At 38.0% G+C, this 23,419-nt stretch overlaps 1 protein-coding gene and 1 non-coding gene across 3 annotated transcripts in view; one reads left to right on the forward strand and one right to left on the reverse strand.

Moving 5' to 3' along the window:
- The window catches only part of KPNA3 (karyopherin subunit alpha 3), a 92,117-nt gene that overhangs the window by 35,728 nt on the left and 32,970 nt on the right, over positions 1–23,419 (reverse strand). For both annotated transcript variants that reach the window (XM_065902023.1, XM_065902024.1), the window contains exon 2: positions 14,943–14,987. In XM_065902023.1, the coding sequence (XP_065758095.1) occupies positions 14,943–14,987 (45 nt within the window). The remainder of the gene's footprint in view (positions 1–14,942; positions 14,988–23,419) is intronic.
- LOC136144571 (U4 spliceosomal RNA) lies at positions 6,765–6,909 on the forward strand. Its single transcript, XR_010658590.1, has one exon. It is a non-coding gene; the product is annotated as a U4 spliceosomal RNA (small nuclear RNA).

Genomic DNA, 23,419 nt, shown 5'->3' on the forward strand with positions numbered 1-23,419 from the left:
ACCCTCTTCCAACAACAAAAGGGAAGACCCTACGCATGGACATCACCAGATAATCAATACCAAAATCAGATTGATTATGTTCTTTGCAGTCAAAGATAAGAGAAGCTCTATACAGTCAGCAAAAACAAGACTGGGAGGTGACTGTGGCTCAGATCATGAATTCCTTATTGCAAAATGAAAATGAAAGTGTTAGTCCCTAAGTCGTGTCCGACTCTTTGCGTCTCTCCATGGAATTCTCCAGGTAAGAATAGTGGAGTGGGCTGTCATTTCCTTCTCCAGGGGATCGTCCCAACAGAGGATCGAACCCAGGGCTCCTGCACTGCAGGCAGATTCTTTACTGACTCAGCTATGAGGGAAGCCCCACGTCAAACTTAAATGAAGGTGGGAAAAACCAATAGACCATTCAGGAATGACCTAAATGAAATCCCATACAAATATATGGAAGTCACAAATAGATTCAAGGGATTAGATATAATAGAGTGACTGAAGAACTATGGATGGAGGTTTGGGGCAGTGATCAAGACCATCCCCAAGAAAAAGAAATGCAAAAAGGCAAAATGGCTGTCTGAGGAGGCCTTAGAAATTAGCTGAAAAAAGAAGAGAAGCGAAAGGCAAAGGACAAAAGGAAAAAAAAAACACAAATTTGAATGCAGTGTTCCAAAGAATAGCAAGTAGAGAAAAGAAAGCTTTCCTCAGTGACCAATACAAAGAAATAGAGGAAAACAGCAGAATGGGAAAGACTAGAGATCTCTTCAAGAAAATTAGAGATATTAGGGGACCATTTCATGCAAAGATAGGCACAATAAAGGACAGAAATGGTATGGACTTAACAGAAGGAGAAGACAGTAAGAAGAGGAGGCAAGAACACACAGAAGAACTATACAAAAAAGATCTTCACGACCCAGATGACAACAATGGTGTGATCACTTACATAGAGCCAGACATCCTGGAATGTGAAGTCAAGAGGGTCTTAGGAAGAATCACTACGAACAAAGCTACTGGAGGTGACGGAACTCCACTTGAGCTATTTCAAATCCTAAAAGATGATGCTGTGAAAGTGCTGCACTCAATATACCAGCAAATTTGAAAACTCAGCAGTGGCCACAGGACTGGAAAAGGTGAGTTTTCATTCCAATCCCAAAGAAAGGCAATGCCAAAGAATGCTCAAACTACTGCAAAACTGCACTCATCTCACACACTAGTAAAAACTAATGCCCAAAACTCTCTAAGCCAGACTTCAACAGTACGTGAACCATGAACTTCCAGATGTTCAAGTTGGATTTAGAAAAGGCAGAGGAACCAGAGATCAAATTGCCAACATCCTCTGGATCAGCGAAAAAGACATCGAGTTCCAAAAAAACATCTACTTTTGCTTTATTGACTACACCAAAGCCTTTGACTGTGTGGATCACAACAAACTGTGGAAAATCCTGAAGGGATGGGAATACCAGACCACCTGACCTGCCTCCTGAGAAACCTGTTTGCAGGTCAAGAAGCAACAGTTAGAACTGGACATGGAACAACAGACTGGTGCCAAATAGGATAAGGAGTACGTCAAGGCTGTATATTGTCACCCTGCTTATTTAACTACTATGCAGAGTACATCATGAGAAACACTGGGCTGGATGAAGCACAAGCTGGAATCAAGGTGGCTGGGAAAAATATCAATAACCTCAGATATGCAGATGATACCACCCTTATGGCAGAAAGAGAAGAACTAAAGAGCCTCTTGATGAAAGTGAAAGAGGAGAGTGAACAAGTTGGCTTAAAACTCACCATTCAGAAAACTAAAATCATTGCATCCGGTCCCATCACTCCATGGCAAATAGATGGGGAAACAATAGAAACAGTGACATATTTTATCTTTTTTGACTCCAAAATCACTGCAGATGGTGACTGCAGCCAGGAAATCCAGACACTTGCTCCTTGGAAGAAAAGGTATGACCAACCTAGATAGCATATTAAAAAGCAGAGACATTACTTTGCCAACAAAGGTCTGTCTAGTCAAAGCTCTGGTTTCTACCAGTAGTCATGTACGGATGTGAGATTTGGACTATAAAGAAAGCTGAGCGCTGAAGAACTGATGCTTTTGAACTGTGGTGTTGGAGAAGACTCTTGAGAGTCCCTTGGACTGCAAGGAGATCCGACCAGTCAGTCACAAAGGAAATCAGTCCTGAATATTCACTGGAAAGACTTGATGCTCAAGCTGAAACTCCAGTACTCTGGCCACCTGATATGAAGAACTGGCTCACTGGAAAAGACCCTGATGCTGGGAAAGATTGAAGGCAGGAAGAGAAGGGGTCGACAGAAGATGAAATGGTTGGATGGTATCACCGACTCAATGGACATGAGTTTGAATAAACTCTGGGAGTTGGTGATGGACAGGGAGGTGTGGCGTGCTGCAGTCCATGGGACTGCAAAGAGTCGGACACAACTGAGTGACTGAACTGAACTGAATTGGTGTGTTTAGTTTTGCAGTTTATTACAAGCACAAGTTTCTTAGATTGTAGCAGACATGCAACAAACAGTTTGAGGACTTTTAGTCAATGACCATACTTTGAATAACACTGATACTGATCTATAAAAATTGAGGGTCAGACCTAGCTATTAACATGCAGTGCCTTGAAAGTGAAAGTGAAGTCGCTCAGTTGTATCTGACTATTTGCAACCCCATGGATTGTAGCTTACCATGCTCCTCCATCCATGGGATTTTCCAGGCAAGAATACTGGAGTGGGTTGCCATTTCCTTCTCTAGGAGATCTTCCCAACCCAGGGATTGAACCCGGGTCTCCTGCATTTAGGCACACACTTTACTGTCTAAGCCACCAAGGAAGTCAATATGCAGTGCCTTACTGGCCTCAAACTCTTTTTGTTTGAGCTCTTCTGTTTTCTTTTACCTCCTTGACCTCTTGCTTTCTTATTTCACTAAGACTTTATGGTTCAACATTTATAAGAAGTCTGTATTTCGGTTTTATTTCATGTTGCAAACAGAGTCAAAAAGAAATGAAAAGACTTGCCTAAAGTCACACAGCTAAAAAAAGGCAGAACCGAGTTTTTAACCATTATGCTATAATGCCTCAATGTATACGTTTAAGCTTTTTGATGTTCAGTTCAGTTCAGTCACTCACTCATGTCCGACTCTTTGTGACCCCATGGACTGCAGCACGCCAGGCCTCCCTGTCCATCATCAACTCCCAAAGTTTATTCAAACTCATGTCCATTGACTCGGTGATGCCATCCAACCATCTCATCTTCTGTCGACCCCTTCTCCTCCCGCCTTAAATCTTTCCCAGCATCAGGGTCTTTTCCAGTGAGCCAGTTCTTCACATCAGGTGGCCAAAGCATTGGAGTTTCAGATTCAGTATCAGTCCTTCCAATGAATATTCAGGACTGATTTCCTTTAGGATAGACTGCTTGGATCTCCTTGCAGCCCAAGGGACTCTCAAGAGTCTTCCGGAACACCACAGTTCAAAAGCTTCAACTCTTCGGTGCTCAGCTTTCTTTATAGTCCAAATCTCATATCCATACATGACCATGGGAAAAACTGTAGCTTTGACTAGATGGACTTTTGTTGACAAAGTAATGTCTCTGCTTTTTAATATGCTATCTAGGTTGGTCATACCTTTTCTTCCAAGGAGCAAGCATCTGGATTTCCTGGCTGCAGCCACCATCTGCAGTGATTTTGGAGCACCAAAAGATAAAGTCTGTCAGTGTTTTCACTGTTTCCCCAACTATTTGCCATGAAGTGATGGGACTGGATGCAACAATCTTAGTTTTCTGAATGGTGAGTTTTAAGCCAACTTGTTCACTCTCCTCTTTCACTTTCATCAAGAGGCTCTTTAGTTCTTCTCTTTCTGCCATAAGGGTGGTATCATCTGCATATCTGAGGTTATTGATATTTTTCCCAGCCACCTTGATTCCAGCTTGTGCTTCATCCAGCCCAGTGTTTCTCATGATGTACTCTGCATAGTAGTTAAATAAGCAGGGTGACAATATACAGCCTTGACGTACTCCTTATCCTATTTGGCACCAGTCTGTTGTTCCATGTCCAGTTCTAACTGTTGCTTCTTGACCTGCAAACAGGTTTCTCAGGAGGCAGGTCAGGTGGTCTGGTATTCCCATCCCTTCAGGATTTTCCACAGTTTGTTGTGATCCACACAGTCAAAGGCTTTGGTGTAGTCAATAAAGCAAAAGTAGATAGTTTTCTGGAACTCTCTGTTATTTTTTGATGATCTAGTGGATGTTGGCAATTTGATCTCTGGTTCCTCTGCCTTTTCTGAATCCTGTCTGAACATGTGGAAGTTTACAGTTCACATACTGTTGAAACCCGGCTTGGAGAATTTTGAACACACCATTTAGTTCCTTTACTTATTAAGCTAGGCAGTAAAACTTTCATGGTAAAGGAAGCAATGTCTTGTTTACTCTTTTTTTAAATTTTTAAAAATTATTTTATTTTCTTACTGAAGGATAATTGCTTTACAGAATTTTGTTGTTTTCTGTCAAACCTAAACATGAATCAGCCATAGGTATACAAACATCCCCTCCCTTTTAAACCTCCCTCCCAATCCCACTCCTCTAGGTTGATACAGAGCTCCTGTTTGAGTTTCCTGAGCCATTCAGCATATTCCCATTGGCTATCTGTTTTACATATGGTAATGTAAGTTTCCATATTACTTTCTATACATCTCACCCTTTCCTCCCCCTCCCCAAGTCCATAAGTCTATTGTCTATGCCTGTTTCTCCACTGCTGCCCTGTAAATAAATTTTTCAGTACCATTTTTCTAGATTCTGTACAGATGCATTAGAATATGATATTTATGTTTCTCTTTCTGACTTATTTCACTTTCCATAGTAGGTTCTAGGTTCATCCATCACACTTAGAACTAACTCAGATGCATTCGTTTTTTATGGCTGAGTAATATTCCATTGTGTATATGTACCACAACTTCTTTATCCATTCATCTGTTGATGGACATCTAGGTTGCTTCCAGGTTTCAGCTACTGTCAATAGGGCTGCAATGAACAACGGAATACACGTGTCTTTCTCAACTTTGGTTTCCTCAGGGTATATCCATAGGAGTGGGATTGCTGGGTCATATGGTGGTTTTATTCCTAGTTTTTTAAGGAATCTGCATACCTTCTTCCATAGTGGCTTTATCAATTTACATTCCCACCAACAGTGCAAGAGCATTCCCTCTTCTCCACACCCTCTCCAGCATTTATTGTTTGTAGACTTTCTGATGATGGCCATTCTAACCTGTATGAGGTGATATCTGATATCTCATTGTAGTTTTGATTTGCATTTATCTAATAATGAGCAATGTTGACCATCTTTTCATGTGTTTGGTAGCCATCTGTATGTCTTTGGAGAAATGCCTGTTTAGGCCCTTTACCCACTTTTTGATTGCGTTGTTTGCTTTTCTGGCATTGAGTTGTGTGAGCTGCTTGTATATTTTAGAAATCAATCCTTTGTCAGATGCTTCATTTGCTATGATTTTCTCCCATTCTGAGGGTTGTCTTTTCACTTTACTTATACTTTGCTTTGCTGTGCAAAAGCTTTTAAGTTTAATCAGGTCCCACTAGTTTACTTTTATTTCCACTACTCTAAGAGGTGGGTCATAGTGGATCTTGCTTTGATTTATGTCATCAAGAGTTCTTCCTATGTTTTCCTCTAAGAGTTTTATAATTTCTGGTCTTAGATTTAGGTCTTTAATCCAATTTGAGTTTATCTTTGTGTATGGTGTTAGAAAGTATTCAAATTTCATTCTTTTACATGTAGCTGTCCACTTTCTCCAGAACCATTTATTGAAGAGGCTGTCTTTGCCCCATTGTATATTCTTGCCTCCTCTATCAAAAATAAGGTACACCCATAAGAGCATGGGTGCATTTCTGGGCTTTTTATCTTGTTTCATTGATCTGCATTTCTGTTTTTGTGCCAGTACCATACTGGCTTGATGACTGTAGCTTTGTAGTATAATCTGAAGTCAGGAAGGTTGATTCCTCCAGCTTCATTCTTCTTTCTCAAGACTGCTTTGGTTATTCAGGGTCTTTTGTGTTTTTATATGAATTGTGAGATTTTTTGTTCTAGTTTTGTGAAAAATGTCATTGGTAATGATACACATTGCACTGAATCTGTAGATTGCGTTTGGTAGTATAGTCATTTTCAAAATATTGATTCTTCTTACTCAGGAACATGGAGCATCTCTCCATCCGTTTATGTTGTGTTTGATTTCTTTCATTAGTGTCTTACAATTTTCTGTGTACAGTTCTTTTTTTGTGTCTGTGTGTACAGTTCTTTTGTCTCCTTCAGTTCAGGTCAGTTCAGTTCAGTCGCTCAGTCATGTCCGACTCTTTGCGACCCCATGAATTGCAGCACGCCAGGCCTCCCTGTCCATCACCAACTCCCGGAGTCTACTCAAATGCATGTCCATCGAGTTGGTGATGTCATCCAACCATCTCATCTTCTGTCGTCCCCTTCTCCTCCTGCCCCCAATCCCTCCCAGCATCAGGGCTTTTTTGAATGAATCAACTCTTCTCATGAGGTGGCCGAAGTACTGGCGTTTCAGCTTCAGCATCAGTTTTTCCAATGAATACCCAGGACTGGTCTCCTTTAGGATGGACTGGTTGGATCTCCTTGCAGTCCACGGGACTTTCAAGAATCTTCTCGAACACCACAGTTCAAAAGCATCAATTTTTCGGCACTCAGCTTTCTTTATAGTCCAACTCTCACATCCATACATGACCACGGGAAAAACCATAGCCTTAGCTTTGCGCAGTGGCAGTATCATAGCCAATGAGGTTTACCCGAGGCGTGATTAATGCTAATTGAAAAAAAAAAACAAAAAACCATAGCCTTGACCAGACAGACCTTTGCTGGCAAAGTAATGTCTCTGCTTTTTAATATGCTATCTAGGTTGGTCATCACTTTCCTTCCAAGGAGGAAGCGTGTTTTAATTTCATGGCTGCAGTCACCATCTGCAGTGATTTTGGAGCCCAAAAAAATAAAGTCTGACACTGTTTCCACTGTCTCCCCATCTATTTGCCAGGAAGTGATGGGACCAGATGTCATGATCTTAGTTTTCTGAATGTTAAGCTTTAAGTCAACTTTTTCACTCTCCTCTTTCACTTTCATCAAGAGGCTCTTTAGTTCTTCTTCACTTTCTGCCATAAGGGTGGTATCATCTGCATATTTGAGGTTATTGATATTTCTCCCGACAACCTTGATTCCAGCTTGTGCTTCTTCCAGCCCAGTGTTTCTCATGATGTACTCTGCATAGTAGTTAAATAAGCAGGGTGACAATATACAGCCTTGATGTACTCCTTATCCTATTTGGAACCAGTCTATTGTTCCATGTCCAGTTCTAACTGTTGCTTCCTGCCCTGCATACAGGTTTCTCAAGAGGCAGGTCAGGTGGTCTGGTATTCCCATCTCTTTCAGAATTTTCCACAGTTTATTGTGATCCACACACTCGAAGGCTTTGGTGTAGTCAATAAAGCAGAAATAGATGTTTTTCTGGAACTCTCTTGCTTTTTTGATGATCCATCGGATGTTGGCAATTTGATCTCTGGTTCCTCTGCCTTTTCTAAAACCAGCTTGAACATCTGGAAGTTCATGGTTCACGTATTGTTGAAGCCTGGGTTGGAGAATTTTGAGCATTACTTTACTAGCGTGTGAGATGAGTGCAATTATGCGGTAGTTTGAGTATTGTTTGGGATTGCCTTTCTTAGTAACTGGAATGAAAACTGACCTTTTCCAGTCCTGTGGCCACTGATGAGTTTTCCAAATTTGCTGGCATATTGAGTGCAACACTTTCACAGCATCATCTTTCAGGATCTGAAATAGCTCAACTGGAATGCCATCACTTCCACTAGATTTGTTCATAGTGATGCTTTCTAAGGCCCACTTGACTTCACATTCCAGGATGTCTGGCTCTAGGTGAGTGATCACACCATTGTGATTATCTGGGTCGTGAAGATCTTTTACGTACAGTTCTTCTGTGTATTCTTGCCACCTTTTTTTTAATATCTTCAGCTTCTGTTAGGTCCATGCCATTTCTGTCCTTTATTGAGCCCATTGTTGCATGAAATGTTCCCTTGGTAGCTCTAATTTTCTTGAAAAGATCTCTAGTCTTTCCCATTCTGTTGTTTTCCTCTATTTCTTTGCATTGATCGCTGAGGAAGGCTTTCTTATCTCTCCTGTCTGTTCTTTGGAACTCTGCATTCAAATGGGAATATCTTTGCTTTTTGCTTCTCTTCTTTTCACAGCTATTTGTAAGGCCTCCTCAGACAACCATTTTACTTTTTCACATCTTTTCCATGGGGATGGTCTTGACCCCTGTCTCCTATACAATGTCACAAACCTCCATCCATAGTTCATCAGGATCTCTATCAGATCTAGTCCCTTAAATCTATTTCTCACTTCCACTGTGTAGTCATAAGGGATTTGATTTAGGTCATACCTGAATGGTCTAGTGGTTTTCCCTACTTTCTTCAATTTAAGTCTGAAAATGGCAATAAGGAGTTCATGATCTGAGCTACAGTCAGCTCCCAGTCTTGTTTTTGCTGACTGTATAGAGCTTCACCATCTTTGGCTGCAAAGAATATAATCAATCTGATTTCAGTGTTGACCGTCTGGTGATGTCCATGTGTAGAGTCTTCTCTTGTGTTGTTGGAAGAGGGTGTTTGCTATGACCAGTATGTTCTCTTGGCAGAAATCTATTAGCCTTTGCCCTGCTTCATTCAGTACTCCAAGTCCAAATTTGCCTGTTTGTCTCCTTAGGTAAGTTTATTCCTAGATATTTAATTATTTCTGTTGCAATGATGAATGGGATTGATTCCTTAATTTCTCTTTCTGATTTTTCATTGTTAGAAATGCAAGTGATTTCTGTGTATTGACTTTGCATCCTGCAACTTTGCTAAATTCACTGATCAGCTCTAGTAATGCTCTGATACTATCTTTAGGGTCTTCTATGTACAGTATCATGTCATCTGTAAACAGTTAGAGCTTTAGTTCTTTTCTGATCTGGATTCCTTTTATTCCTTTTTCTTCTCTGATTGCTGTAGCTAGGACTTCTAGAACTATGTTGAATAATGGTGAAAGTGGACACCCTTGTCTTGTTTCTGATCTTAAGGGGAATGCTTTCAATTTGTCACCATTGAGAATATTGTTTGCTATAGGCTTATCATATATGGCCTTTACTTTGTTGAGGTAGGTACCTTCTATGTCCATTTTTTGAAGAGTTTTAATCATAAATGGGTGCTGAATTTTGTCAAAGGCTTTTTCTGCATCTATTTAGATTACATTATGGTTTTTATCTTTCAATTTGCTAATATGGTGTACCACATTGACTGATTTGTGTATACTGAAGAATCCTTGCATTCCTGGAATAAATCCAACTTGATCATGTTGTATGAGCTTTTTGATGTGCTGCTGAATTCTGTTTGCTAAAATTTTGTTGAGAATTTTTGCATCTATGTTCATCAGTGATACTGCCCTGTAGCTTTCTTTTTTTGTGTTGTCTTTGTCTGGTTTTGGTATCAGGGTGATGGTGGCCTTGTGAATGAGTTTGGAGGTATTCCTTCCTCTGTAACTTTTTGAAAGATTTAGAAGGATAGACATTAGCTCTTCTCTAAATGTTTGAGAGAATTTTCCTGTGAAGCCATCTGGTCCTGGGCTTTTGTTCTTTGAGAGATTTCTGATCACAGCTTCAATTTCAGTGCTTGTAATTGGGTTGTTCGTAATTTCTATTTCTTCCTGGTTCAGTCCTGGAAGATTGAACTTTTTTAAGAATCTGTCCATTTCTCCAGGTTATCCATTTTATGCCAGAAAGTTGTTCATAATAGTCGCTTATAATCTTTTGTATTTCTGCATTGTTTGTTGTAACCTCTCCTTTTTCATTTCTAATTTTGTTGATTTGATTCTTCTGTTTTTCTTGATGAGTCTGGCTAAGGGTTTGTAAGTTATGTTTATCTTCTCAAAGAACCAGCTTTTAGTTTTATTAATCTTTACTATTGTTTCATACCTTTTTCATTTATTTCTGCTCAGATCTTTCTGATTTCTTTCCATCTACTAACTTTGGCAGTTTTTTATTCTTTTTTCAGTTGTTTTAGGTGTAAAGTTGGATTGTCTATTCGATGTTTTTCTTGTTTCTTGAGGTAGGACTGTATTGCTATAAACTTCCCTCTTAAACTGCTTTTGCTGCATCCCATAGGTTTTGTCATTTGTTTCTAGAAATTTTTTGATTTCCCTTTTGACTTCTTCAGTAACTTGCTGGTTATTTAGAAACGCATTGTTTAATCTCCATGTGTTTGTGTTTCTTATAGTTTTTTCTTGCTAATTGATATCTAGTCTCAAGCATTGTGGTCGGAGAAGATGCTTGATACAATTTCAATTTTCTTAAATTTACTGAGGTTTGATTTGTGACCCAAGATGTGGTCTATCCTGGAGAATGTTCCATGTGCACTTGTATTCTTCTGCATTTGGATGGAATGTCCTAAAGATATCAATGAGATATCTCATCTACTGTATCGTTTATCACTTTTGTTTCCTTATTAATTTTGTTTTGATGATCTGTCCCTTGGTGTGAGTGGGGTGTTAAGTGTCCTACTATTATTGTGTTACGTCAATTTCTCTCTTTATGTCTGTTAGTGTTTGTCTTATGTATTGAGGTGCTCCTATGTTGGGAGCATAGATATTTACAATTGTCATGTCTTCCTCCTGGGTTGATCCCTTGATCACTATGTAGTGTCCTTCCTTATCTCTTGCAATATTCTTTATTTTAAGGTCTATTTTGTCTAATATGAGGATTGCTACTCCAGCTTTCTTTTGCTTTCCATTGGCATGGAATATATTTTTTCATCCTCTCATTTTCAGTCTATATGTGTCTTTAGGTCTGAAGTGGGTTTCTTGTAGACAGTGTTATGTGGATCTTGTTTTTGGATCCATTCAGCTAGTTTGTGTCTTTTGGTTGGAGCATTTAATCCATTTACATTTAAAGTAACTATTGATATATATGTTCCTATTGCCATTTTTTAATTGCTTGAGGTTGATTTTGTAGATCTTTTTTCTTCTCTTGTATTTCTTGACTATGTTAAGTCCCTTTAACATTTGCTGTAAAGCTGGTTTGGTGGTACTGAATTCTCTTAACTCTTGCTTGTCTGAAAAGCTTTTTATTTCTTCATCAATTTTCAATGAGATCCTTGCTGGGTACAGTATTCTTGGTTGTAGATTTTTCCCTTTTAGTACTTTAAATACATCCTTCCATTCCCTTCTGGCCTGCAGAGTTTCTGCTGAAAGATCAACTGTTAAATGTATGGGGTTTCCCTTGTACGTTACTTGTTGCTTTTCCCTTGCTGCTTTTAATATTCTTTCTTTGTGTTTAGTCTTTGCTAGTTTGATTAATATGTGTCTTGGCATATTTCTCCTTGGGTTTATCCAGTATGGGACTCTCTGTGCCTCTTGAACTTGATTCACTATTTCCTTTTCCATGTTGGGGAAATTTTCAACTATAATCTCTTCAAAAATTTTCTCATACCCTTTCTTTTTCTTTTCTTCTGGGATCCCTATAATTCAAATGTTGGTGTGTTTGATATTGTCCCAGAGGTCTCTGAAACTATCCTCAGTTCTTTCCATTCTTTTTACTTTATTCTGCTCTTCAGAAGTTATTTCCACCATTTTATCTTCCAGCTCACTGATTCATTCCTCTGCTTCAGATTTGTTTACTATTTTGAGACAAGCTCCCTGACTTGTCACAGATCAGGTCTTCTGAATAGCACTACTCTATAACTAGTGTTCTTCATAAAACTTCAATGATGTAAATTTAAGTAAAAATTTAAGATATCACAATTCCAGACCCTGGTTCGATTCCTGGGTCAGGAAGATTCACTGGAGAAGGGATGGGCTACCCACTCCAGTATTCCTGGGTTTCCCTTGTGGCTCACTTGGTAAGGAATTCACCTGCAATGCAGGAGATCTGTGTTCAATTCCTTGCTTGGGAAGATTCCCTGGAGAAGGGAAAGACTACCCACTCCAGTATCCTGGCCTAGAGAATCCCATGGACTGCATAGTCCGTGGGGTTGCAAAGAGTCAGACATGACTGAGTGACTTTCACTTTCACTTACCAACTACATATCTGCGATTCCTTGGTGTCTCAGACCGTAGAAAAAAAAACTGTCTGCAATGCAGGAGACCCAGCTTAAATCCCTAGGTTGGGAAGATCCTTTGGAGAAGGCAATGGCAACCCACTCAGGTATTCTTGCCTGGAGAATTCTATGGACAGAGGAACTACAGTCCATGGGGTCGCAAAGAGGTGGACACAATGAGTGACTAACACTTTCAACTACATGCCCAGAATCTGACTAAGCATTTTGAGATGGGCTGGGGAAGAGATCTAGGAGTACTGGGGTGCAGGAAGCTGGGGTTGGGTGGGGGGAGTGTGGTTAACACATTCGGTTTAGAAGCTGAACATCTAGTAGAAATGTGTAGAGCTCATCTAAGAAACTCTGGGAACTAGTTCCCTTTTTCAACAATCTCAGTGTCAGTAGTAACAATGCTGTGATTTTCTCTTCAATGGAGCAATAGAGATAACAAGGCTGAAATCAAAGACAGACACTCTGTCCTTAAAGAATGGAAGAATCTTCTTTTGAACGGCTCTTCACACCTCTGAAGAAGTACATCAAAATCAATTAAACTTTGAAGTATAGGCTTTATTTCAGGAAGGGGTCACTTTCTGCTGCTTACTCAAGGAATTCCAAAATATGAAATAAGAAACTGCCTGAAATTTCTTCAGTTAATTTTATTTTGATCATCCTACAAGCATTTTTTTTTCAGGAATTAATCAGAGTAATTAGAAAGGAAATAATGTTATCCTGAAGGGGAAAAATGAGGAGATAAGAAAGAGGTCTCTAGACACCACCACCACCACCACCACGACACAGATTTGATCCCTGGGTCGGGAAGATCCCAGAAAGAAGGGCATGGCAACCCACTCCAGTATTCTTGCTGGGAAAATCCTATGAACAGAGAAGCCTGGTGGGCTACAGTCCACAAGTTTGAGAAGAGTTGGACAGGACTAAAGCCACTGAGCACACAGCCAACAAGGACCTACTGTATATCACAGGGAACTCTGCTCAATATTCTTAAAAACCTGAATGGGAAAAGAATGTGATAAGGAACAGATACAAGTATATGTTTAAGTGAATAACTTTGCTGTACAGCTGGAACTAACACAACATTGTTAATCAATTATACTCCAATATAAAATAAAAGTTTAAAAAAAATTGATCTCTAAAGAAACCAAGGTGGATATTAAGAAAAGATGTACTCTGGCAAGGAAAAAACTTTAATTCTATAAATTAAATACAGAGGGAGCACAACTATTAATATAAGAGAAACAAATCACCAAGTATAAATATAAGTGAAGAGCTTAGATTTATAAGCATATCAGAAGAGCTAAAAAGCTTAACACAGGAGAGAATTCTGAATAATACCAAGACCAATACAAAAGTCTCAGAATTATATTCCAAGCATGAAAAGTTAAGGGAAAATGAAGGCTTACATCTGGGGAGAGAGTTGGTGTAATGTGAAGAGATATCAAAAAAATGAATAATAATATAATTTCAATTTTACTCCTAGTGGCTCTCCTACAGAGAATGATCTTCACAAGATGAATGAAAAACCAAATACAAAAGGGACACATACTATTCCATTTATATAAAGTTCAAAATATGCAAAACAATCTATAACATTAGAAATCAGGGCAATGGTCACCTCGGGGCACAGCGCTAACTGTGAAGTGGCCTTGGGATACAGGCACTGTTCTGTTTCTGATCTAGGAGATGATTACACAGATGTGTTCACTCTGTGAAAATTCATCGAGCTGTACACTTAGGCTGTGCTGGTATTTTGTATGTATGTGCTAATAAAAAGTTAAAAAGAAAAAGAAGCTAAGTACAAAGTGTTAAGATTGGCAAGGAGCTCACCTCACCCACTTTATTAAAAGCTAAGGCTTAGTTCAGTTCTCTGGTCCAAGTGACTCAACGATCTGAAAACTGACATATCACTGAGGTTAATCTCTGAGTATTCATGAAGTTAAGGAGTCAAAAGAACTGAGATTAGCAAGTATTTTTCAAACTTAATAAAAAATGGGTCAGAAGGGGTATGGAAGAATGGATCTCAGGAACTGTATACTATACCAAGTAGCATAATATCAATGCTTAGTAAAAACTCATGACACAAAGTGGGTATTAAAGACTTATTGCGTAAATACATGTACAGGTCCATTTAATTTTAGTGACTCACTGAGAAGAGTGTGTACTCTCTGAATCAAGATAGTCTTTCTGAAACTGAAAAGATTTAAGATAATATGTGAGTTTTAGGAGTGAATCAGATGAAGAAAATCTAACCTAAGACAAACACAAAGATTTAGAAGTAAGTTTCAAATCTACTTTTTAAATGTACATGTGTATATAGACAGAATTTATTATGTGTACTTTCTTAATTGATAATTAAAATTTGCTTAAAAGAAAATGAGCTTAAAAAAATAAAATGTGCTTGCATAAAAACACAATCTAATCAAGGGCAATTCAAAAGTAATGGAAGAAAACAAAACAAATTTTTACCAGCAGTTTGCATCCAACTGGTAGAATATAAGGTTATTCTATTTTTATTTTTCTAAGGTGTCTTTAACAAATAGCATCTAACTTCACCAGATGTTAAGAGAATTTCAATGACAGTGGCACAGTACTTCACACAGTACCTAATATCTCAATAAATGGAAGGTACTAAAAATGTATACCATCATAAATTATTTAACCGTATGTTTTTATGCTGTATAGTTTTAGGGATGCCCACCAATCTGCCATAGCATTTTCATTATTCAAGTTATACAAAGTTTTAACATCAGAAAAAATCTATTTTTTTATTAAACACAAATCACTCTTACCTTTCGCAATTCAACTGTCACTTCATTTCTGTGTCTTCGCATTGTCTGTAAGAAAAACAAAAATTGCATTAAGTATCTAAATATTGATACTGCTAGTATAAATTAAGGTCTCTGGCATTTAATATTTTTTTAGATTTTATTGTTAAAGATTAAGGATCCATCACTTTTAAATTTTAAATGATGAACTATAGGCGGCTAGAAAGTCAAAACTCCTTTTTATTTTACTGGATACCTGTCGATTAGTTCTGTGGGGAGTGGAGACAGAGCTTCGCTGCCTAAGACCCACGCCCCTGTCCTAACTGCACCCAGGTGTCTACGGGGAGTTATATACTCTCCATTGTGTGGTCTGGATGGAATTATTAAAGCATGTCCAAAAAAAGAAAAAAGAAAATCATCTCACTCTCTCCTTCCTAGCATAAACAGCATGAGCTCACACTTTGCCATCAGAACTCTCCCCTGTAACTCTGAACCCAGAGCAAAATAGAAAGGGGGAAATTAAAAGCAAAGTGTATTAATTACCAAAGGTAGTATCTGGACAAGGCAATGAGCCATGCCTATTTCTGAACTTGCTATATTCCTAGTTATCTGGTATCTCTACTCATTCGATGAACTACCTCATAGTCTTATAATATGGTTTTGCTTTTAAGTCAGCCAGAACCAATTTTTTTTTTCCATTTATTTTTATTAGTTGGAGGCTAATTACTTTACAATATTGTAGCAGAACCAATTTTTTATGCCTGCAACTAATGTATTCTATCTCAAGCAATTAATGTTTCAAAAAAGTAAATTACTCACTGTTATGACCTTAAAATCACATAAAAATGAAAATAAACTTGAGACAGGTATTTTGTATCAAAAGATAAAGAAGTATCCTTCTAAGTTTACTAAGAGGCTCTCTCACGAATGTCTTAATAGGAATTATTAAAATAACTAGATATTTCTGGTAGCTCAGCTGGTAAAATATCCACCTGCAACGCAGGAAACCTAGGTTCAACCCCTGGGTTGGGAAGAGCCCCCGGAAGAGGGCACGGCAATCCACTCCAGTATTCTTGCCTGCAGAATCCCCATGGACAGGGGAGCCTGGCGTGTTGCAGTCCATGGTTTTGCAAAGAGTCGGATACGACTGAGTGACTAAGGACAGCACATATATCCCTTCTCCCCTTAACACAGTGATATAAGGGATTATTTCATTACACATATAAATACAGTAAATGCTTACATTTTTAGAATAAAGGCCACATGTCATGGTGTATTAATATTTTAATACAGTGCTAGATGCAGTGTGCTATTAAATATTATTCTATTTAATGATCTTTTGTTATTGTGCCTCTGTCAAGTTTTCTTAAACTACAGTGATAAATTAATCTCTTTGTAGGAAAAAGAATCCCATGGAACCCAAATTATAAACTTTGCTAAATACACTGAAATATTAATCTAGATATAAACTCATGCTTAAAGACAGATATACATTTAATGTAAAGCAAACTGCCAAACAAAATTCAAATTACTAACATTTATTTGATGTGATGGAAAGAGGCACTGCTAAAACTATAACTACTAATAGGGTTCAACAGTAAAAAGAGTCCTGAATATAATTCTATAGCTAATGTTTCTGGGTTTAGGCTTCAACACTATTAATACAGAGAATGCTTTATGTATTGATTAATCATACAAATTATAATAAATGTTGAGCGAATACAAATATTAATGACGTGTTATCTGATCACTCTGTAAAGAAAGCTATCTTTATTCACCTGAAAAACTGTACCAATTGTCAAAATCTGCCTGTAAAAACTGTTTGCCTAATCAAACCATTACTAAAACTGAGAAGAGAAAGGTATTCTGATTGTAATAACTACTACACTCAACTGTTTACAAACTAAAGAGAGTACACACGGACTTCCCTGGTGGTCCAGTGGTTAAAAATACGCCTGCCAATGCAGGGGACACGTTCAATCCCTGGTCCAGGAAGATCCCACATGGAGCGGAGCAACTGCAGCACGTTAAGCCCACGTGCTGCAACTACTGAAGCCCTGGAGCCCATGCTCTGCGACAAGAGAAGCCGCCGCAGTGAGATGCCCACTCACGGCAGCTAGAGAGTAGCCACCGCTCTCTACAACCAGAGAAAGCCTGAACGTAGCAAGAAGATCCACCACAGTCAAAAATTAAATGATTAATTAATCAATTAAAAAAAATAAGATAGTAGACAACAAAAAAGTCTCAGGCAGCCTATTTCTTAGAAAATACGATTAAGTTACTGCTACACTGTAATTTCCATTAAAATACTACTTCAGCAAGTCTACAAGTGGTGGGTTAACTTCTAAAGTACTCTAAATAGGGGTGGGGAGGAAGGTGGGAACGGGGATCAGGATGGGGAATACATGTAAATCCATGGCTGACTCATGTTAATGTATGGGAAAAACCACTACAATATTGTAAAGTAATTAGCCTCCAACTAATAAAACTAAATGGAAAAAAAAATAAAGTACTCTAAATAAATGAGGAATCTACACTTCAGAGGAGGTTAGTTAGCATGTAAAGTGCCCAATTAGTAAGTGCTTCAAATATCCACTTCTGAATTTAGACACATGTTTGTTAAACATTGGAAATAATTTTTTATTGCTGAACTGGAATTGTTCAAGACATATGGATTAACTAGGTATACTGTACAAGTGCCTTGATTCTTACCTGTTTGCGGTTTAAGAATCTGACAAGCCCTACAGTCGGTCTTCAGAGAAGTTTTTGAGTCTAAGTGATTCTGTGGTCAACCTCATCTTGAAAGATTTTGTTCCCTAATTGTAGTCAGATCTTCCTGGTGTCTACTTAGGGTTAAAGTTTTATTGCTAGGTGGTAGTTCAGGGTCTAAAAGAACTACACTCATAAAATAAGCTCCATGACTTCTTGTGACTGCTCGCTAATACACACTTGTGTAAGAATTAACAGCAAATTCTGTCTAAGGCTTATTTTATTATAACTCACTGGGAATTCCCTGGCAGTTCGATGGTTAGAACTCAGCACTTTCACTGCTGAAGACCTGGGTTCAACCCCTGATCGGGGAACTAAGAGCTCACAAGTCATACAGCATGGCCAAAAACAACAATAATAATAGTATAACTCATTGGTAGTAAAATTTCTAAGGAAAATCACCTGTTACCCTCACCTATCTATACAGTTAAAGGCCTTCTATTCATCCAAAAGAACCTATGGGTGTAAACGGCCAAATTGTTTAGGTCAATCAGCAACAGGTACTAACTTCATCTAGGGCACAAACACCTTTGAATTAGTCATCATTTACTCTCCACTCTCTTTCAGTTACAGAAAAAGGCTTCATCTTAGGGCCTCTTCTTCCTTACATTCTTCCCAAGTGATCTGATCCACTCTTATGTCTTCATTTACAGTTTGAAGACCATTCCCAAGTATCTATTTTGCTCTCTCGCCTGGGCTTCAAATCTGTAAGTACAATATTCACTCTTTCGTCAAAAATTTACTAAATCGAACCAAAGTGCTCCACGCAATATGCCTGCAACTAGGAGGCAAATATGGCAATTATAGTCTAGTACAGTGGTCAGCAAACCATAGCCTGTGGGCCAATTCTGGCAAGCTGTCTATTTTTGCAGGGCCCCACAGGAATAGTTTGTACATTTTTAAGTGATTACAGTATAAAGGATATTAAATGTCTATATGATACCTTTATTTTTGTCTCTTGGCCCCTCAAAGCCTATAATATTTACTATCTGTCCTTTTAAGAAAAGTTTGCCAGGAGCTGGTCTAGGGGAAAAGATGGTAATAACACGTAGTAATACAAATGTGTTAACTGTTAAGATAGGAAAATAAATAATAAAGTTCTATATCAGACGGAGACATGATCAGAGGGTCAGGAAAGGGCTCAATGAAGAATTAAAATATGTGTGCCTGTGTGTAAATTTAGGGATAGGGGACAGATCACTGCAAGGCCTCAAACTCAGCTGCTTATAAATACCACACCTGCTCCCTGATCTTCCCCCACAGAAAAAAACACCACCTACGCTTCCGTGAATATTCCCAGTACCAGGAAACAGTGCAACCACCCAAACAGTTCAAGAACCCCAATCCTGGTAGCTCATCCATGTCTGCTCACTCTCTCATTCTCTGACATCCAAAAGGTTAACAAAATAGGATTCACATCTTCTAGCCTTAATGCCACTATCCTAGACAAAGTCACCATCATGTCACCTGGATCATTACTAGTCTCCTAACTAGTCTCCTCTATGCACTGAACCAGTTTTCCATAATGTAGCCAGAGCACTTCTTTTTAAATGCAAACCTGTGTTGCAATTCTCTTGAATAAAATATTTCAATTAATTCTTTAAATCTAGAATCTTTCACTTCACACACACACCAAAAAGTTACCAGGACAGTCAAACCAAAACCCCATGCACAAAATCTACAACAATGGGTGATAAGGCAACCCCACGAATTCTCAAACACAAGAAGGTTAAATCTGGTCAAATCACCAACTACAGGATTGACAAGTTCTCAGCATATCTGCTGAAGGAAATAGAAGGGCAGAAGTAACTGGGTAATTGAAGGAGGAGAGGGGAGGAGAACCCCAAATCATGAATCTCTAGAATTTAGAAAGGCAATTTGAGGATAGCTGCAAATGAAAAGGACAAAGCACTGTAAGAAACGACGAGAGTAGGCTCAAAAACAAGAGGCTGAAGTCCTCCTTCCGGGGAAAAGCCCTGTAGCTGAAGAAAGATTTCTGGGAGAAGAAGTCCAAGTGATTAAGACAGGCACAACTAGGGCAAAACAGAGAGAGGATCCAGACGAAAGTGGGTGAGTGAAAAAGAGCCGCATCTCAGAAAATAGGGAAAAGAAAAAAAAAAAAAAAATATATATATATATATATATAAATCATTTTTAAAAGAAGAAGGGGATCTAGAGTGGTGTGGCTAGAAAAGCTATCCTGACCCACCCCTTACTCTGAAAAGCTCAGGATAATGTATGATAAAATGAACAACATAAAAGAATTGGGGTCAAATTATATTTTATAAGACATAAGGAACAGAATGATCCATTAAAATACAACAGGTAAAAATTATATCCTAGAGAAAGACAGAAAACATGAAAGAACATTATTATTCAGAAAAACTCAAAAATGAGGTAATAGAAATGAAAGAATTTGAAAATTTTGAAAATTTCAGAAAGAAAGCCTAACCAAGAACAATCACCCAACAGATAATGCTTAAGAGATAATGTGCAAAGAAATAAAACTTTAATAAAAAAGAAATGAAGGTGAAAATTATTTGAAATAACAATAAAGACAATAATTTAAAAAGAAAAATTCTAAAACTAAAAGACCTGAAATAAAATACTGAAAAAGCACACAAAGTACTGGGAAATCAATCTAGAAAAGCCAATACCAAGATACGTTAGAAGCACCACTGGATTTCAAACAAAAGAAAAGAAAAATCCCTCTGGACATCTATATGTAGGGTAGATCTAATAAATGAGCTCAACAAGGTCAGAGAACACAAGATAAAAACACAAAAGTCAATTTGTATGTCTATACACTTGCAACGAACACATGGGCATCAAAACTATCACAGAGAATGTTCCAATTTCATTCTTTTACGTGCAGCTGTCCAGTTTTTCCAGCACCACTTACTGAAGAGACTGTCTTTTCTCCATTGTATATTCCTGTCTCCTTTGCATAGATTAACTGACCATAGGTGTGTGGGTTTACTTTTGGACTTTCTATCCCATTCCCCTGATTTATATTTCTGTTTTTGTGCCAATATCATACTGCTTTGATGACTTCAGCTTTGTAGTAGAGTCTGAAGTCAGGGAGCCTCATTCCTCCACCAATAAACTAACAATGCACACATGGGCATCAAAATGAAAAATACAAAGAATATCATTAATAATTTCTAAAAAAAAAAAGAAAAAACTTAGGTATGATCCTAACAATACACGTACAGGATACAGATGTCAAAAATGACACAACACTGATGAAGGAATTTAAGAATCTAAAAAAATGTAAAGACATACTGTGTTCATGGACTGGTAGACTCAAGCTGATGTCAATTCTTCTCATAATGATATACAGATTCAGCACAATTCCTTTCAAATACCCATAATACTGTTCTAAGCTTATGTAGAAACCCAAAGTAATTAGAATAGCTAACAATTTTGTGAGGAAAAAAAGTGGGAGGAATTAGTCTATCTAACTTCAAGATTTATTATATAGCTACAGTAATAAACACTGCGTGATATAGGTGGAGAAATATATACACTGATCAAAGGAACAGAAGAGAGAACCCCACACAGACCTACACAAATATGCTAAATTGCCTTCTGACAGAGGTATTAAAATAATTCAACAGAGGAAAGTTAGACTCTTCAACACATGATGCTATTCAGGCAGACGTTAACAGACAAGTATATGAACCTCAACTTGAAGACTCATACCTCATACACAAAATATAATACAAACTGATCATGCTGAAATTTAAAACTAGGATCTGGAACTAGGCAAGGACTTTTCCCTAAAATCATGATCCATAAAAGGAAAAACCAATAAATGGAACTTCATCAAAATTTAAAATTTTACTCTTAGAAAGCTTCCATGTGGAAAGGATGAAAAGACAAGCTAGAAACTGAAAATGAAATATTGGCAATGACACTATTATAGAGAACTCTTATAATATTAGAACAATTAAATTAGAAAATAGGCAAAAGAAATGAAGAGATATTACATCAAAGAGGATATACAGATGGCAAATAAATACATGAAAAGATGTTCAATATTATTAACCATTAGGGAAATGCAAATTAAAACCAAATGAGATATTACTACACACCTACCAGAACAGCTAAATTAAATAACTGAGACAATACCAAACGCTGAGGAAGATGTAGAGAAACTCATGCACTGTTGGTGGAATGTAAAGCAGTATCTGGAAAATCATTTTTTAAAAAACTAAACATGCAAATACACTGGACTTAGCAACTACTAAACATTCATCCCAAAGAAATGAAAACCTATATTTCATAAATATACACAAATGTTGGTAGCAGCTTTATTCACTCATGACAGCCCAAACCTGGAACCCAGACATCCTTTGTAGTTTAAAAGAAATTTTGATACATCCATACCACAAAATGCTACCCAACAATAAAAAGAAAGGAGGGACTTTTCTGGCAGTCCAGCAGTTAAGACTCCATGTTACCACTGCAGGGGGGTTGGGTTTGATCCCTAGTTAGGGAACTAAGATTCTGCAGGCCATGTGGTGTGGCCAAAATAGAAACATTTTAAAAAAATGAATGAACTATTGATACAAGCAACAGCCTGGATGAATCTCCAGGCTTCACCTTCTGTTGAAGCCTGGCTTGGAGAACTTTGAGCATTACTTTGCTAACACGTGAAATGAGTGCAATTATGTGGTAGTTTGAACATTTTTTTGGCATTGGAATGAAAACTGACCTTTTCCAATCCTGTGGCCACTACTGAATATTCCAAATTTGCTGGCAGGTTGAATGCAGAACTTTAGCAGCATAATCTTTTAGGATTTGAAATAGCTCAACTGGAATTCCATCACCTCCACTAGCTTTGTTCGTAGTGATGCTTCCTAGAGCCCACTTGACTTCACATTCCAGGATGTCTGGCTCTAGGTGAGTGATCACACCATTGTGGTTATCTGGGTCATTAAGATCTTTTTTGTATAGCTCTTCTGTGTATTCTTGCACCTCTTCTTACTGTCTTCTTCTATTAGCTCCATACCATTTCTGTCCTTTATCAAACCCATCTTTGCATGAAATGTTCCCTTGGTATCCCTAATTGTCTTGAAGAGATCTCTGGTCTTTCCCATTCTATTGTTTTCCTCTTTGCATGGATCACTGAGGAAGGTTTTCTTATCACTCCTTGCTATTCTTTGGAAGTCTGCATTCAGATGGCTATCTTTCCTTTTGTTCTTTGCCTTTCACTTCTCTTCTTTTCTCAGCTATTTGTAAGGGCTCCTCAGACAACCATTTTGCCTTTTTGCATTTCTTTTTCGTGGGGATGGTTTTGATCACAGCCTTTTGTACCATGTTATGAACCTCCATCCATAGTTCTTCAGGTACCTATCAGATCTAATCCCTTGAATCTATCTGTCACTTCCATTGTATAATTGTAAGGGATTTCCTTTAGGTCATACCTGTATGGCCTAGTGGTTTTCCCAACTTTCCTCAATTTAAGTCTGAATTTGGCAATAGGGAGATCATGATCTGAGTCACAGTCGGCTCCCAGTTTTGTCTTTGCTGACTGTATAGAGCTTCTCCATCTTCAGCTCTACACATGGACATCACCAGATGGTCAATACCAAAATCAGACTGATTATAATCTTTGCAGCTGAAGATGGAGAAGCTCTTGACTGTATATATATCAATATTTTACAATATGTTACCACTGGAGGAAACTGAATAAACAGTCTCTCTGCATTATGTTCTACATTTGC

Source organism: Muntiacus reevesi, chromosome 11 (genome assembly GCF_963930625.1).
Source record: "Muntiacus reevesi chromosome 11, mMunRee1.1, whole genome shotgun sequence".
Lineage (NCBI taxonomy): Eukaryota > Metazoa > Chordata > Mammalia > Artiodactyla > Cervidae > Muntiacus > Muntiacus reevesi.